This window comes from Strix uralensis, chromosome 1 (assembly GCF_047716275.1).
Source record: "Strix uralensis isolate ZFMK-TIS-50842 chromosome 1, bStrUra1, whole genome shotgun sequence".
Lineage (NCBI taxonomy): Eukaryota > Metazoa > Chordata > Aves > Strigiformes > Strigidae > Strix > Strix uralensis.
In genome coordinates this window covers 20,965,392-20,981,466 of record NC_133972.1, presented here as the reverse complement: position 1 = coordinate 20,981,466, position 16,075 = coordinate 20,965,392, and the positions used below count along the sequence as shown (strand labels likewise).

At 35.4% G+C, this 16,075-nt stretch overlaps 1 protein-coding gene across 7 annotated transcripts in view; it reads left to right on the top strand.

Annotated features, from left to right (window-relative positions):
• Positions 1 to 16,075, top strand: part of BBS9 (Bardet-Biedl syndrome 9) — a 321,079-nt gene that overhangs the window by 86,987 nt on the left and 218,017 nt on the right. For all 7 annotated transcript variants that reach the window (XR_012627546.1, XR_012627544.1, XM_074858732.1 and 4 more), the window contains 2 exons: positions 3,142 to 3,314; positions 5,502 to 5,654. Coding sequence is in view for 5 of the 7 variants with exons in the window: in XM_074858732.1 (XP_074714833.1) it covers positions 3,142 to 3,314; positions 5,502 to 5,654 (326 nt within the window). In the remaining 2 variants the exon portion in view is untranslated. The remainder of the gene's footprint in view (positions 1 to 3,141; positions 3,315 to 5,501; positions 5,655 to 16,075) is intronic.

Below are 16,075 nucleotides of genomic sequence, written 5' to 3'. Positions count from 1 at the left end.
CCTCTCAGGTTTGTTTATTCACTAGATCGGAATGACGCTTGCAGTCTTACTATAAACTTTCCCACACTGCTTTACTTGTGAAGTTCACTTTACAAAGCAGATTCAAAATATCTGTTTCTCTTAGTGTGACTACTCATTTCTAGTGTCTGGGAATCCTTACTTTAGAAAACAAATGAGTTGGTCCACCTTCTATGTTAGCAGTCTATTTCTGCATCCACTTCATGCATTGGATTGTGTTGGTTACAGAATTTTTTAGGAGGGGTTTACTTACTTGAAATGTTACCGAAGTAAAACTTATTTTTTAAAAAAATAATTGGTAAAAGGTCTGATACTCAAGCATAATTCAGAACATTGTTACGAGCAGAGACTATCCATAATACAAAAGCATTGTTTGGCAGAATTTCATGATACTAAAATGATTGTGCTTGAGTGGACAGATCTGTGGAACTGATGAATGCAGGTGAAATTATGTTATCACTTGGGGGGTTCTTATTCTGCCATGTAATTTAACACTGAGTTTATACTTTGTAAAAGCACTTATGCAACATTATCATCATGGAAATGTCCTTCAAAAAGAAAATTGTATGTGTAGATAAATACTGGCTAGAACTAGAAGTAATGGTGTTTCAGAAAAGTTTAAAAGTTCATTGGGACTGATCAATCCTTATTTCTGGTTTTCCATGAAATAAGTTAATCTTGGACAATGGAAGAAGACATGTTTTTCCATATCCCTTATCAAATGGGAATGGGAAGAACTGCATGTAGGAATGAAAGTCTCCAGGTTCAGTTGGGTTTCACTGCTGAAGCTGCAAACTGGAATGACATCTGTTTTCACATTTGTTTTTAATTGTATTAGCTAATCCATTTGGAGCAGTGTAGTAACTGAAGATGTTACTTCAGCTTGTCAAGAGGACTGCTGCAAAGAAGCCCAGCCTAAAGTTTATTTTGACAGTTAATACATATTAAAAAGAAGCTTGCCCCATGTAGATTAAGGTTTTAAGGTTTTTTTTTTCCTGAAATTTTCTAAAACTGTCTTTTAATCAAAGTTTAAAGAAGGCTTGACTGCTAATGGTGTCTGGGTTTTTTTCTGCTGATGCAGGCTTCCTAGCTGAGAAGTGAACTGAATCCTCAATATTTCCTTCAAATAACCTACTGGGAGGGCAACCATTCTTAATGCAGGTTGTGCTAGTTGGACAACCTGTTGTAGCCTCTTGCTTTTCTGTTTGAGAATTTTCTGAAAATCTGTTGTCCTTTTCTGTAACAGAGTTTATTTTAACAAAAAGCTAACACAAGGTGGTAAACTGCTATAAAAACACAGGATGAGCAGAAGCACAGTTATTTCTTTATTTTTTTCATTGTATTTTTGTTTAAAGCGTGTCTTTAGTACAACTAAAGATTCTCAGTTTTGTACAGTTTCTAAATCTAATTTGTCTTTTTTGAGAACTGGAAGATCATGTAAAGCAAATGACTGCAATGCTCTCTACTCAGGCCATGGTAAAATTAGATTGTGTTTGTATTGACCAACAATGTATGGAAACTAAATATGCATTTTGGAGGAAATTAGTTTTATCCATTTTAAACCATTAATGTATTCGATATGTCAATTATAAATGGAATGACTGTTGATTTGGCCTGAAAACATCTGAGCTAATTTCCCTCAAGGAAAAAATCACTTAAGGCAAAGTATGATGATACATGCAACTAAGTCCAGCGATTACATTGTGAGTGTTTAAAAAATGGATATTAGGTTGAATGTTATCTTTAACAGATGGTGTTCTATTTTTTTAACAGGCATGTTTTTAAATAAAACTTGCTTCTTTCCTGTTACACTCTAAACAGAATTTGTCATTTTCTATTTGGTGAAATACGTATCCTGGGAATGATGCCAGTGGTAATGTCAAACAATCTTGAATTACTAATGTTGAGAAAATTTTAAATAAGTACGTTCAAGTTCTGAAGAATTCTGGTTAATTTCATTTACTGTGAACCATGTTAACAAGGGCAAAAGAAGAACTATTTTGTATCGAAACCCAGCAATTATTTTTCCTCATAGCTGTATTTCTGTCTGTCCTTCTGGATAAGGTATTGGTAGATGAGTAATGAAAAGAAATAAGGAACTGTTGTTTGAAAGTGTTTATCTGAAAAAAACTTAAATTAAAATGTTGCTGTGATTTTCCACAATGTTTACCTCTCAACATTCAGTTAATTCTGATTTCCTGGAAACCAAAGAGAGGATTATACAAATGTGGACTAGAAACAACAGAAATAAAATCTTATCCTGCTAGCTTGATAATTTGAAATTCACTAAAGTGTGATAAGTTAAATGAATTTGCTGGGATGGATGACACTGGCTAACAGGACTTGTTTTTTCACTTCAGTTTATATTAACACTTTCATTTCTATACTAAGCCATTTTTACAAAGCCATAGTGTGTAGATGGATAAAAATCACCTTCTACTAATATTAGCTGTATTTACAGTGAAGCATGGCACTATCAAAACTGAATATTGTTGTCTGTGACTAGTTAGAGTAATACTTTTCCTACTAGAAGATATCCTAGAAAGTGGAGATATAACAAAAATTACACTGAGTGTATTATCCAAGAACTCACTGTTTCCGAAAGACATACAAGATTTTAGGTGGATTGGAGTTGGCTTGTTACCACTTCTATCAGATGCTTAGGATGCTGTGCTTCTGTCATTGCCCAAAGTGAATTGAGCCTGTTTCTGCCTCCAGCCCTCAGAAAAGCTCACTAAGGTTGTGTTATGGCTGAGAATTGCAGACAGCCTGTTGTTATGGCTTAATATCATCCAGTATTTCTCTTGTTTCCTTATGGTAGTTCTTCGTAGCTTTTTGTTCTTCATGAGCAGGCTCCTACTCTGAAGTAGTCCTGAAGCAATAAATACTTTCATTTTGTGCAACAAAATTGCCTGTTTAAGTTAGGATAAAAGAGAGAGTAGGACAGACATCAATAAAATACAAGTATTTCTTTAACACTAGTGAACATGTATCTCTTACAAAAATCTCATATAGATTTTGGATACAGTTAGCAAGTTAAATTTGTGTGTTATCTAAACTGTGTTGCATAGTGAATGTAGGTGGCTTAAATGTATGTTATTATTTGTGTATTTGTTTTCAAAGAACGATATAGGATCCAGAGTGATCAGTTAGAAGACCTTTGGCTAATAACAGAAGAGCTCACGCTTCGCCTCAGAGAACATTTCAAGAAACAAAACTGCAAAGATTTTGCGTGTACCTTTTCTGGTTCAATTCCTCTGCAAGAATATTTTGAACTAATTGATCGACATTTTGAGGTACGTAACATAATATGTGAATCATTAATGTTCTAGTTTAAAAATTGTTTGTATGTTAGTACTATGATTAATCAGATTATAACTATAGCTGTAACTATTTGGCTTTCAGAAGATAGAAGGTTGCATCTAAGGTAGTGCTGGAAAAAATGTCATTTATTTTTTAACATATGAAGTATGCCTTGCCTCTGAAACAACCCTTGTGATTAGCAGAGCACGAGTAGCTAGTGTGCAGTCTGCAAATGATACAAATTATGGTACTGGTAGTTGCCCTTCTGCTCACTGTCTGTACATAAGCTGTGGATTCTTCATGCACTAACATCATGTTAATTCTAACATTTTTTTTAAAAATTTGTCCTAGTTTTAGGCTGTTTTACTCTTCTGTACTAGTGAAGCCATAAGCATTTTTCTTTTTGCTGAATCATTCTGGTAATTATATAAAAAGTCCCTTTAGATTTTAAAAAACTGACTGTCCTTGTAGAAGTAGCATTGGAGGCTCGAGGAAGTTTACCAGACCACATATAAAATAAGTGTAATTACTTTTTCCTGTTTGGTCGTGCAGATGACAAAGAAAAATCTCCGGTAGTTCAGATGGCTTGTAGAAATAGCTAATAAAATAAAATATATGCACTCCTGCCCCCCCGCCCCCCACCTTTCCAGTTAAAAAAAAAGAGAATAGGTGTTTGAAAATGTCTGTTAAACTCATATAATGGGCAAAAGCAGCAACATATGTATGTAAGAGTGAGAAATACTATTGGAAATACTATTCTTTCATGCTGCCAAATCTTCTGTGAGGTGCAGCCATCACCACACAGAAAGATGGAAGTTGTAGTTGGGATTTTCTGGGATTTTTTTTCAGGAGTCAGCCTAGATCCAGGTCTGTCTCTCAAGCCAATGAGTTGTTGTTCTGTTAGTCTTTCAACTAATTTGCAATTCAAAAAGTTTGGTTTGTTTTTTTTTTTGGTTGGTTTTTTTAGTGACTGGTATTGTAGAAATACCTTAAACATAGGCCTCATTAGATTGTATCACAAGCTTAAATACATTGAAGTTTGAAATATAGGTGTAATTGCTGGAATGTTAATTTAGGATCTAATTATGTTGCAGCTGGCTATTTTGAAGTCTCTGAAATTTTGCAATAATTATCTGGTATAAAAGTATCAAGTGATCTATCAAGGGGATCCTAATGCTTCCATCCCTTTTAGTTTCAACACAGTCTTTTGGCAAGCTTGGAAGAATATTACCTGAGATGTCCCTTTTTTCTTCCTACTTCTAGAAAGCTGCATAGTGTTTCTTTTTCTCTTAGCTTTCCTGAACTGTCCTTCATAATCATCTACTGACAGAATGGTATGTTTGCTTATTTTTAAATATAATCTGTTTTCTAAATTTAGGAAATTTAATTTTTCTGCTCATTTTGGGGCACTTTAAAATGGATGTGTGTCATAATGCTCACATCTGGAAAGCTGTGTGTCTTAATGTTTCTTTTGATAATTTATGCTAGTTACACCATGTCAGCGTACAGAGGAGTCCCAGCTGTTTGAAAGACTCACCTTCATTTAGTGCATTTTGTATTAGAGGCATGTACTGGAAAATGGTACGGTGATTAAAAGATATTAAAAGATAAGAATTCTTATTATCTGGGCATTTGATGTACGGTGTTGTTAAGTTTTGTGACCACTTCAGGAAAGTTTGTTGCTGTAGCTGATCAGTATATATAAAAAGAAAAAGGATTTCACTTCAGAAAAAGACAATCATTCAAACAGTGCGGAATTTAGTACTTCTATTCATGCTTCAGGGAATAACCATTTACTTTCCACTGCAATAAATACCAAGTCCGATACACTGTGTGTATGTGTCGTAAATAGCACATGAAACCAAGAAGAAGCCTTGAGTTCCTGGTGGTGAAATTTCACTCTTGTTATTAGGCTTCCTGATGAGATATTTATACATTTTCACAGATTATTGTGGCTGTTGACAATTAGTTTTGGTTTCAGTGCAAATGATAATTCCTGAAAATGTTAATAAGCTGCATGAGGAGTGTAAAATGTGAAACTGGTATAAATTACATTAACATTTGAATAATACACACTCTCCCAGAAATGTTACTGTCATTCTCCTCTGTTTCATTTGGAATGTTCATACATAGTGTATAGGACCCCTTAACCTGAATTCTTGAAAATGCTTAAATTGCAGCTACGTTTGAATGCTGAAAAATTTCAGGAGCTGTTATCTGAAAGGGCTGTACAGTTTCGAGCTATTGAGCGGCGATTGCTGACACGATTCAAAGACAAAACTCCTGCTCCTCTTCAACATCTGGACACCTTGCTAGAAGGAACATTCAGAGAGGTCAGTATAGCTTGATTATGAGCCTAACCTTTCTTTATGTTGTTGGTAAAGCTTAGCTTAAAGCATATAAGCTATACTTTCCTGGTTACATTTACCATCCAAGAGACCAGGAAGCAGTAATTTGTTTGACCTAATATTCCCTATAACTTTACAGATGATTTGCAATAGTTTTATTTAATCTGTGACCACAAAATCTTTACTCCTGGGTCACACCAGCTTGACAGCACATCATTCTTTCCTAACTGATGTTGATAGTGTAAATATTTTATAGTTCATGTGAAAATATTTTATAGTTCATAGCTTGTGTAAATATTTTATGGTACACTGTAAACTGGTGGAATGGTTTGGCTGGTGAAACATTCACAACAAAATTCTATGAGGCTGACCAAGTCCTTCCTTATGGGGGTTTTATGTTCTAACCATTTCAGAATGTGATAGCTGCAGAAGAACAATGTTTAAAAAAAAATTCATTCCTAAACCATCCCCGTGCTGGAACTATGCAAGGAATAAAGGACATTTTTCTTTCTTTTCCTGCCTCAGACCTGCATTGCTTTAAAATAACGCTTGTTTCATGATGTGTCCCCTTTGCTAAGAAGTTACTTTATATGTTTTGTGCTTTTCTGTTGGAGGATCTGATTTTACTTTCTAACATGCCTTGTTAGAGAAGCTGAGTCACAATGAGATTTCTTGCTGGAAATAAGGCTTACCTTTATGCACTGTTGTATATCACAACAATTAAAAAACAAAGGAAAAATATTTTTCCTTACTGCTTGCTCTAAGAAAACATTTCTTTAAATTGGAGAAAACTGCCTTTCCATATACAATTATACGTGAGTCAGATTTGCCTTTATTTCAGTCTTTACAGTGAATGAGTTAACTATGAGATAGTTTAAGTTTGAAAGTGGGGCCTTTTTGGTTACTTTAGGAAATACTAGGTATTGTTGTGGTAGATAGATGATTCTTTAACACTTCGAAAGGGCATGTCTAAAGAAGCCCTAAAAATAAACAGAAGTGAGTCTTTCCTGTGCAGAACTGTTACCTTTAAATTTAAAAGCAACTGGGGTGTGCTTGACAGTTTTCTTGCAGTTGAATTGAAAGATGAGTTCTGAGAATATGACAAAAATCAGGTAGTTGAAATAGAGGCATATTGCAGAAGCTTATTTTAGTTCTTCAAACCAAAATCAGATGGGTGCTTTTCTTAATAATTACTGTTGTAAGCTTTTAAAATTAGAATTAGTGTAGTTGAAAGGAGAATGAGGAAAAAGATTTCTTTCCAGAGAACAAATGCTTACATTTTCCTATATTTGTTAAAACTTGTTTTAGGCAAGCTCACATTTTTCTTAGTAGATTGTAATTTTCTTTTGTTTGTGTGAATCCCCGTGTAACAAAGAAATGTTGTTATTGTCACTACAAACAAAAATGTAGTATAATAGTAATTACCAGAGAGACCCCACTGCTGCATATGATTTGAAAGTGAGAGCAGTGGTAGGATTTAATATTGTCTCTTTGCTATGTGGGTGAAATGAGATTGCTCGATGATGCATTTCCTATATTAGAAAAGACCTTGTTTTCTTTAATTCAGTTTCATCTTCTGTCTTTATTTGAACAAAAATATCTAAATGCAAATAGTTGAAGTATTCAAAATATGGAACATGTGTTTTCAGTAAAGGAATAATGAGGCTGGATAAATATAAACAGTGTAAAGTCTAACCTCTTTTAAGCATGTAGCCTTTTTGACATTGGAATGAATATGATTGTATTTTTGAGAATACTGCTTTTCAGAATAGTTGTTCAAAGAAACTGTCTCTATTTTTCCCTTTGGAAAGTTGTCTGTTTTAAGCGTCATGGTTGTGTTACTAGTTTTCCTAATGCAGAATGCATTCAGTGGAGAATGATGATCCATACCCCTTTGACTCTTAGTGGAATGACTCTTATTTGCTTCAGTGGAATTTGGATTGAACTCTGAATAAGTGATGTAGAGGTTTTAGGGGGTTTTGTAATAAAATACATATGATAAATCCCACAATAAAATACTCCAACTGTTAGAAAATAAATTGATTTTTATTCTCTCACCATTGTCTGAGAATTTAATCGTCTCCCTTATGTTAAATATTTTTATAATGAGAAAAGAAAAATTTGCATTGTTTTATCCCCTCATTTTTCACCAAAGTAATTGTTATGTACAAAGAAAGGTTTTGTAGTTTTTTCACTGGGTTTTGCAGTCATAAGGGAAATGTGTGTGTTTTGGTATGTGTATGTAGTGTATTCCAAACCTTTCTACCTAGAACAGGAAGGAGTTTTTGGTTAGTATGAGTATGTGATTTTATTTTTTAACCCAGACTCTCCAGGACTTGGGCTCTATATGAGTTACATTATTAATAGAATAACTATTATAGCTTAGGACTTTTTTAAAAATTGAAGCTATAATGGTATAACCTCTCCAAATCCACAGGGACATAAAGGTGCCTCTTAGTGCTTCCCTTATTTCCTTACATCAGAACAATTATGAAGCAGTTATATAACCTTTGTGTGAACAGCCTTTTAAATACAAATAAAATAATGGTGAATATTCACCATGTAGTTTCATTGCCTAGGTGTGATACATATCTACTTTAAACTTATTCTGTACAGTTTCTTTGCCTACCTGCAAATTGTTATGAATTGCTGAACTGATTTGAATTTTACAACTGAAGTAGATTGTAAATGTTAATTTGCAGGTTTTCATCTTCAAATAAAAGTTGTGTTTGTGTGACATGTAGGTAGATGTACAATGTGTGTCAAACCTATATATACCAAACCAGAGAAAATGAATCAAGCTGCATTTGATTCTCTGGTAAAAAGCGTTTCTATTTATACACTAAATTTTTGTATTAGTCCTTGTATATTACCAACTAGGCAGGATGTATTTAGTGCTACAATAAAATTACTGATGGGTTTGTTATAAGGAAACTTGAACCTTACTGTTCATCTTCACAATAACAGAGAAATGTATAAGCGTGCATCAGTGTGTGTAAATGGAGGAGGAAAAGCTTGCTTTTGGTTTTATAGTCCTGTTTAATCTTTTCTAGAATTTGTCTTTCTGAAGTAATATTATAGGTCTAAATAGATTTGAGTGAGTATTAACAACAGTTAACAAATAGTGACATCAGGTGTTCCATTTTGGAAGGAAAAGAAGAACTGTTACATACATAGTAGCCTTGTATATTAGAAAAAGGAAATGTTATTCTACGACGTTCAGGAATGATTTGTAGGAAGGTGCTATGAAAATAATTCATAGACATACAAATAGTATCTATTGCAAATTGATTTTTCCAATAATTTCTTGATCTCTGGTTAAAAAAATTACCAGTGCAATTGGACATGCTGCTAGCTCTTGTTCTAAGAAAGGAATTTAATAGGAAAAATTTAAAAGCAATTGAACAGTAGTTGAGATTGCATAGATTTTTTGTTGTTTAAAGGACTTCAAATATGAAATGATATTGCAGCTAATTTTATGATAGCTGTTGTAAACAGCATGTACGTTGTATAATGCTCACCTACTGGAGACATGTTATTGCTTGAAAGTGTAATTTAATGATCTTTAATCTCTACAGTGTGTTTTCTGTCATATTAAAAAAAAATAAAAATCATAGTTTGGCAGTAGCTGCAGGTGCTTGCCCTGGAATTGGAATTTTCATGCATTGACTCTTGGCATACATTATTTGGTTTCCAGGTACAAACTGGAATTAACAAGTTTCATAAAACTCAGATGGTTCAATTTCTTATTTTAACCCACATGGATTTTATCCTAGTGAATCTAAGCAATACTAGCTGTGTCTAGTTGTAAGCTGTGTTTAACTCTGTAACCACGTTTAGAAGACTACTGCAGTTACATTCTTTTAGGGAAAGAGGAGCAAGGATGAATTTGAAACATGGGGTGGAGTTCTCCTAGAGCACTAACTGTTGCCTAACTGATTTTAAGTACTTAAACCGTGAATCTGAGACAAGATTGAACAGTTCAAGTTTACAAAAACTGTAGTGACAAAGCAATCACTTCTACCTTGCATTGTATTACAATAAAAGGTAGCAAAATTAAGACAAATCATGAAGCAAACACATTTGTCCTGTATCCCCATGCTTCCATCATATGTAGTAAGCATAGCTCCCTTCCTATTCTTTGATGCCAGTATTGCACAGTACCTCAGGTTTCCCCACGTTCTGAGGCTTCTTCATCCCCACCCTGTAGAACCACTAACTCGCTTGTGCTTTCTAATACTGACATCTCAAGTTTTACCCATGGCCCCAGCACCCCTCCCCATCAGTTGCTTATTTGTGCACTGTCAATAGCCACCTAACCAGAGAAGATGGGTGATGTCCCATGTCTCAGTAGAAAAACTAATAGTGTCTTTTCCCTCCCAGTCTCCTAATTTAAAAAATATAGAGAAACTTAATGGTTTCTGGATCTTCATGTCACTGTAAAATTTTGTGTGGTCATTGGAAACAACAGTTACTAGGAATGGACCGACAGAACAAGTCTCACAAAAAGTCAACACAGTTGCCTAACCTTAGACATGTAGGCTTAATAACTACATGTTCTACAACAGTGGGTCTTTATTTTTAATTGGTGATACATTTTAGCTTTTCTTTCTTTAAGGTACTTTATAAATTTGAGAGTGTCTTGCTGCTAGTAAGAGGACCTAACACACTTTTCTAAACGGAACTGCTAGAACTAATTGATGCTGCAAGTTTATTCCCTTTATTTTCTCCTGATTCAGCTATTCTGTCATGGTCATCTTATTTATATTATTACTGAGTAACCTGTCTCACAGAAATATGTGGCTGTAAGCAGCAATGAAGTGGCCTTCAACGTAACTTTCAGATCTTGCTCTGTAAACAACTAGAAGTTGTCCAGTTCGTTCTGCTGTCTTTGGTATATGGCTTGTATTTATCTTGGCTGGTCTCGGTCTTGCATCTTGTGAGTTCTGCATATGAATCTTGAAGAGATTTACGTGGATAGGAATTTTTAACTTAAAAACTTTGCTTGAAACAAAGGGAGATGTATTCAAATAGTCTTTCAGATTTAAAGTGGTGGTCATGGGTTACTGTTTACAGGGAATAGGAACAAACGGATTTTTTTCAGTGTAATCTCCCTCATCTATTCTCCCTTCAGCATTCTGATATTGTTTATCTCATTCATATAGCTAGCAGCACTGGAAAGTAAGCGTAATATTCACCATCAGTCTGTTAGAAGTGGTCAACAAAAACAATTGCTTCCAGGTAGAGATATCATGACTCTTCATTTAGAATAAAGAAGGCAATTCCGTCAGGAGGATCCAGTTTAATTCTTTACACGGCAGTAAACTGTGTAGGAATTTGTGGCCTGTGACTGAGAAAGCTTTATTCACATGTAAAGGTAGCCGTTTTCCCTGAGGTCTATGATCTGAGCCGTCCCTCACATATACAGCCCTGGATGTTGGTTGGGGATCTTGAGCCTTCAGTAGAGACTTCTGGAGAAACAGATGAAATTTGTGAAGGATTTGGAAGTCAAATGGCTCTAAATGAATACACTGGTTCTTTTAATGAGTAATGTTACAGGAGTTGCTCTTTCCCTTTTATATGACAGTTTTGAAGAAAGGTGCTTCTAATATTTTCAGGACTTTATGAACTTCATTACACAACTGTTTCTTTGTCATAGCCTAATTTAAACAGAAAGATGGACTGTTCCATGTTTTTGAGATGGAATTTAAGCAACTGTGCTATGAATTAATGCCAGCTGCTAAAACTTACGACTGGCCCACAGTTTCATGCCACAGCACAGGATTGGTATTTAGGTGTCCTTATGTTTGTTCTTTGTTTATGGTTAACTTTTCTTGCAACTGATCTGATCCTTTTGGAGCCCTTCAATCCCATGTTATTTTCAGAGTGACACTGAGTAGTTGTACTACGTGACAGGATCTATTCTAGTCTTGAAAGCTAACATTTAAATAATCAAATCTAAAGTTAACTTTGTAGCTTTCTTTTTCTCAAAGAAAGAAAGAAAATCATTTAGAGCAACACCTGATTAAAGCCTGTAGAATCTGACTTGCAGCTTTGTTTAAGTTTACTCTAAAATACACACACAAAAAGAACATTCAGCTCATGTTAAAGTGTTAACTAAATGTTTTTTTAGAAAAGCATCCAAAAAGAGAAAGGTATGATACAATAAACTTTAAAAGTTAAATGTATGGAGAAAAAGCAAATTTTTTGTATCCCTGGGCATAATTTAGGAGGCCACGGGAAGTGCGCTAAATATTTATGTTTCTTGAGGTTTCAGCAGAATGTGTAATTAATCTGAATTTTGGACAGAACTTAAAGGTATTTAGTTAGAATCCCTTTGAGCACATCTTACTTAACAAGAGAATTGCGAGGAATTTTCACCCTAGTGCTGCTGATCATGCATGTTCTGTCTCTTTCATTGTGCTTTGTGATCAAGCAAGAGTGTTGAAACCTTGTCAAGCAGTATTTAAAGTATTAAAATACTGTGTGCCAGTTCTTGTTCATTTTATAGTATTTGACACTATCAGGCAAAATTACTTTTGGGTGTAAATCATGATCATGATTGAGATAACTGGTTGATTTGGAATTGTATCTTCTGAATCATACGATGTCCTCTCTGAAATTTCAGCACTTCAAATGAAAACAAATATTCCAATTAAGAGTTGACAAATATCTAAATGTTAAGCATATTTTGTCCTTCTTACCTAATACTTTTGATCAGTTTTCAGAACAGGTCCTTAGCTGATTGAAACCACCATTATTCCAGAGGGCCTGGTTTAGAAAACAGGCGGTACTGGCCCGGTGTTTAAGGGCTCGCCTTTATGCCTGGGGACATTGTCATGCATCTGCTTCATCTGTGTTCAACACCAGCTAGATGTGAATGTGATGCCATCTGGAAGCTTTGCACCTGTGTCAAAGCTGAATGAAAAACGTACTAATATACCTTCTTCATAGCACTGCGTAAATGTAGTTATGTGGCTTCCAGTTGGAGATGGTTCACGATCTCCTGTCTTTCAGCTGGTGTGGAACAATTCTGTGACTGTCCGCACCCTTCTCTGCAGACCCGTTCTAACCTCTTTCCATGCTGTTGGGTGCTGGGACAAGCAGAATTGCTGGTGATCTCTGTCTTTCGGTCTCTAGGCATGTGTTCTAGGTTCGATCTCATATCTGGCATCCTTCTTGCTCAGTTTCCTGGAGTCCACTTAACTGAAACTGGTGACAGCTCTTCCAGCTTTGTCCAGTTCCTGATACTGAATTTCCCCACTACTGAAGATATGTGTATTTGACACTTAAAGTAAATTATAATTCAATTCTATGAACGATTTTTTAAATGTGCATGTGCACGTGCATTTTGTTGTTAGCATGAAAAACACAGCTATGTGGAAAACAGAGCCACTCTAGCTGGAAGGTTCTAGTTTATTTTCATCTCTTCAACAAATGATTTGGATCTTGTCACTGCCTTTTGAAAGGAAGCACAATCTCCCCTCTTTGCCTCTGTTTGGTTCCTGTTTTTCTCTGCTCTCAAAATAAGATTCCCCCAGCTATCAAATGACACCCTCCCGTTTGATTTTTGGATCTGTTATTTCTGGGACTTGGCTGCAGACTGACACAATTGAACTGACTTCCCTGTAGTCAGTTTTTTTATTTTAGGGAACTGGAAATACTCTAGGTTAGTAATCGTTGGTGGTTTCAGGCTGTTAAATGGAGTAATTTCTTTTGATATTTCCATAATGATTTGAGCACAAAGATGAAGAGCATGTCAAAGGCAAATGCCTTTGCCCTGCTTAGATGTAGGTAATTTATAGGCAGTAGTACAAAAGGATATATGTGTGTGTACATGTGCACGTGCGTATGTCAGAGTGCATACACATAATTCATCATATCTTAATTTTAGTCTTCAGAATGGTTCCTTAATGTCTTTTTAGAATTGTGTATCTTAAGAGCCAGAATTTTAGTTCCATTGTAGTTGATACCAACAGGTCCAGCACCTAATATACACTAAAGAAAAAAAAAATCTCCCTATTTCTCTCCTTACCTCATCTCCATCTACTAATTTAGGAAGCTAGGGTCTTTATATCTAATCCATAATCTACTACATAGGTATAATATGAAATAAGTATGGGCATTGCAATTTTTAAAGTAAACATAATTTTCTAATCTTTGGAAAGCACAAGTACAGTTCCTTACATTATTTTAACACTTGCAATGTGTGGAGCACTTCAATCGTTGGTGGTTTGTGGTCAGTGGCAAATAAAACTCATTATGTTCTATTCACTAAAACACATGGAATCTCATTAAAGGTCCATTAACTCTTTGTCCAAGCCCCTTAACTCCTTTCCTTGCTTATTAATCGGTTGATAAAAATCTCAAAAGTGATCATTAATGATTGAGTATTCTCTCTAGAGTCACACTTCTGACACACATGGCCTCAGGAACTCGACATTTTGGGAATGATTCATTACTTGATTAGTAAGGACTTTTACCTCAAAGCAAAACCATTAGGGTTTATCATGCATGACTCAAAGGCTATATATCACACCCGCTCCTGTAATAGTCATTTTCCCCAGATAATGTCAGTGAGAACTACACCCATAGTATAAATTAGCTCTTTTTGGCTTGAATAAATATCCTGTTCTTTGGAAGAGTTATATTTAACTTCGCTTGTTTTATTGCTGTTTCTGCTAAATGTAGTTTTTTCATAGCCACTAAAAGTAGCTTATTGGCTATTACATATAATTAAAATTCTCTATTTTACTGGTGTTCAAATAGTGTTATGTTTCTGTTTCCCTAAGACTTATTTAACAGTGGAATACTTACAATGTCATCAAAGCTCCTTTTTATTAGAAGATGTATTCCAAAAATGTCTGAAAGTAGTTAGCTATGCTTGGGAAACATGTATTAGGATTGCTGGCACAACTCTTCTGTATTTTGGTCTGTGGTAGCAATTACTTGCTCTGGTGTGGGACAGTCTTCACTTCAGGTCAGTCAGTTTGTGGGACAAATAGGTAAAATTGCTCATATCTTCAGTAGGGCTTTCTGTGAAGGGAGTTAGACTCATGTAAAAGCTGGAAACAATACAGCCATCACAAGAGAAAGAGGTTGGAAGTAAAATGTACTTGTGTGTGTAGATATGGCACAAAGCACCTCAGCTGGGGTCTGCTGGACTGTGTTCAGTCTGGCCTGTCACATTTTCCACAAAGGAGGTTTTCAGCTACACTGTGCTGTGTCATACCGCCCTATCTACTGAATTACTCCCCTTGAACCTGTGAATAGCCAGGTCTGAACACCCACTGCTCCATTCAAATCACTAAAGGACCAGAGGTGTGACTTTATTTAATTTATTTTTACCCACTCCACCCAGGGTGTGGTTCCCACATTAAAGCTGTTGCACTAATGTGACCTATCAGAGGGTTCCCCAAACTTTGATTCAGTCCTCAGGGGTACAGGCAGATTGTACCCTTGGGTGTATAAAGGCAATGGCAGGAAGTGATTTATGTCACTTCTTGTGACGTGAACATTCTTTGTCACTTCTTGTGACATTTGTTTCATTGGCTAATGCTTTTTTGTAGGGGAAAAAATAATATTCCTTTGTAGGGGTAGATCTTGTATCCTCAGCCTAACATGAGCTCACTAGACCGTGTATGAGAGCTTTCTGTAGGGACTGAAAGAACCTGTGTACGTTTGAATGAGTGAAAATGGAACCAGTTGGCTACAATTCCCCAAAGAAAGGAATACTGATAAGTCTTATTTCTTTCAAAGAAATGTCATATCTGATAATCTGAAATATCAGATACCTGTGCCTAAGCTTAAATCATTGACAGGCTCTTTCACTGGGAGAAATGTATTCCATAGGCAAGAGGGGAAGTGCTATGCAGTAGTGTAATCAAAACTTGAATAAAAAAATTGATACTGTCTTCACAGAAGGATGGAAACCATTATTATTTCATGCTTCCTAGAAAGTTTTCTGTATCAGCCCTGTAATTATGCAGTATGAAAGCATTTGAGGCATAAAAGCTATACACCTGAGAACAGCTAGTGAGCGTACATAGTGGAAGATACAATGGTTACTTTGCGAGTTTGGATACATGATCTTTGTGAAATTGCTCATTTCAGTTGAGTGGTCCAGATGTCATGAATTAAATGAGTATTAAATTATTATGAGTTTTGGTGGCTTCTGATGCAATTTTAATAGTTTGATTTTGGGTGACTACTATACTTGTTTTACCAGCGTGTACATAGGTACTGTGCCTTCAGGTAGCTGAAATAACATTGAACTAGATAATTTTCTTGTGTAAGCTCACAATAAGTGATACTGATTTCTTTGATGTACAGTAGATGATAATTTTGCATTGTGGTTGGATGACAAGTATATGTTGGTTTCAAATTCATGCCAAGTAGGTATTTCA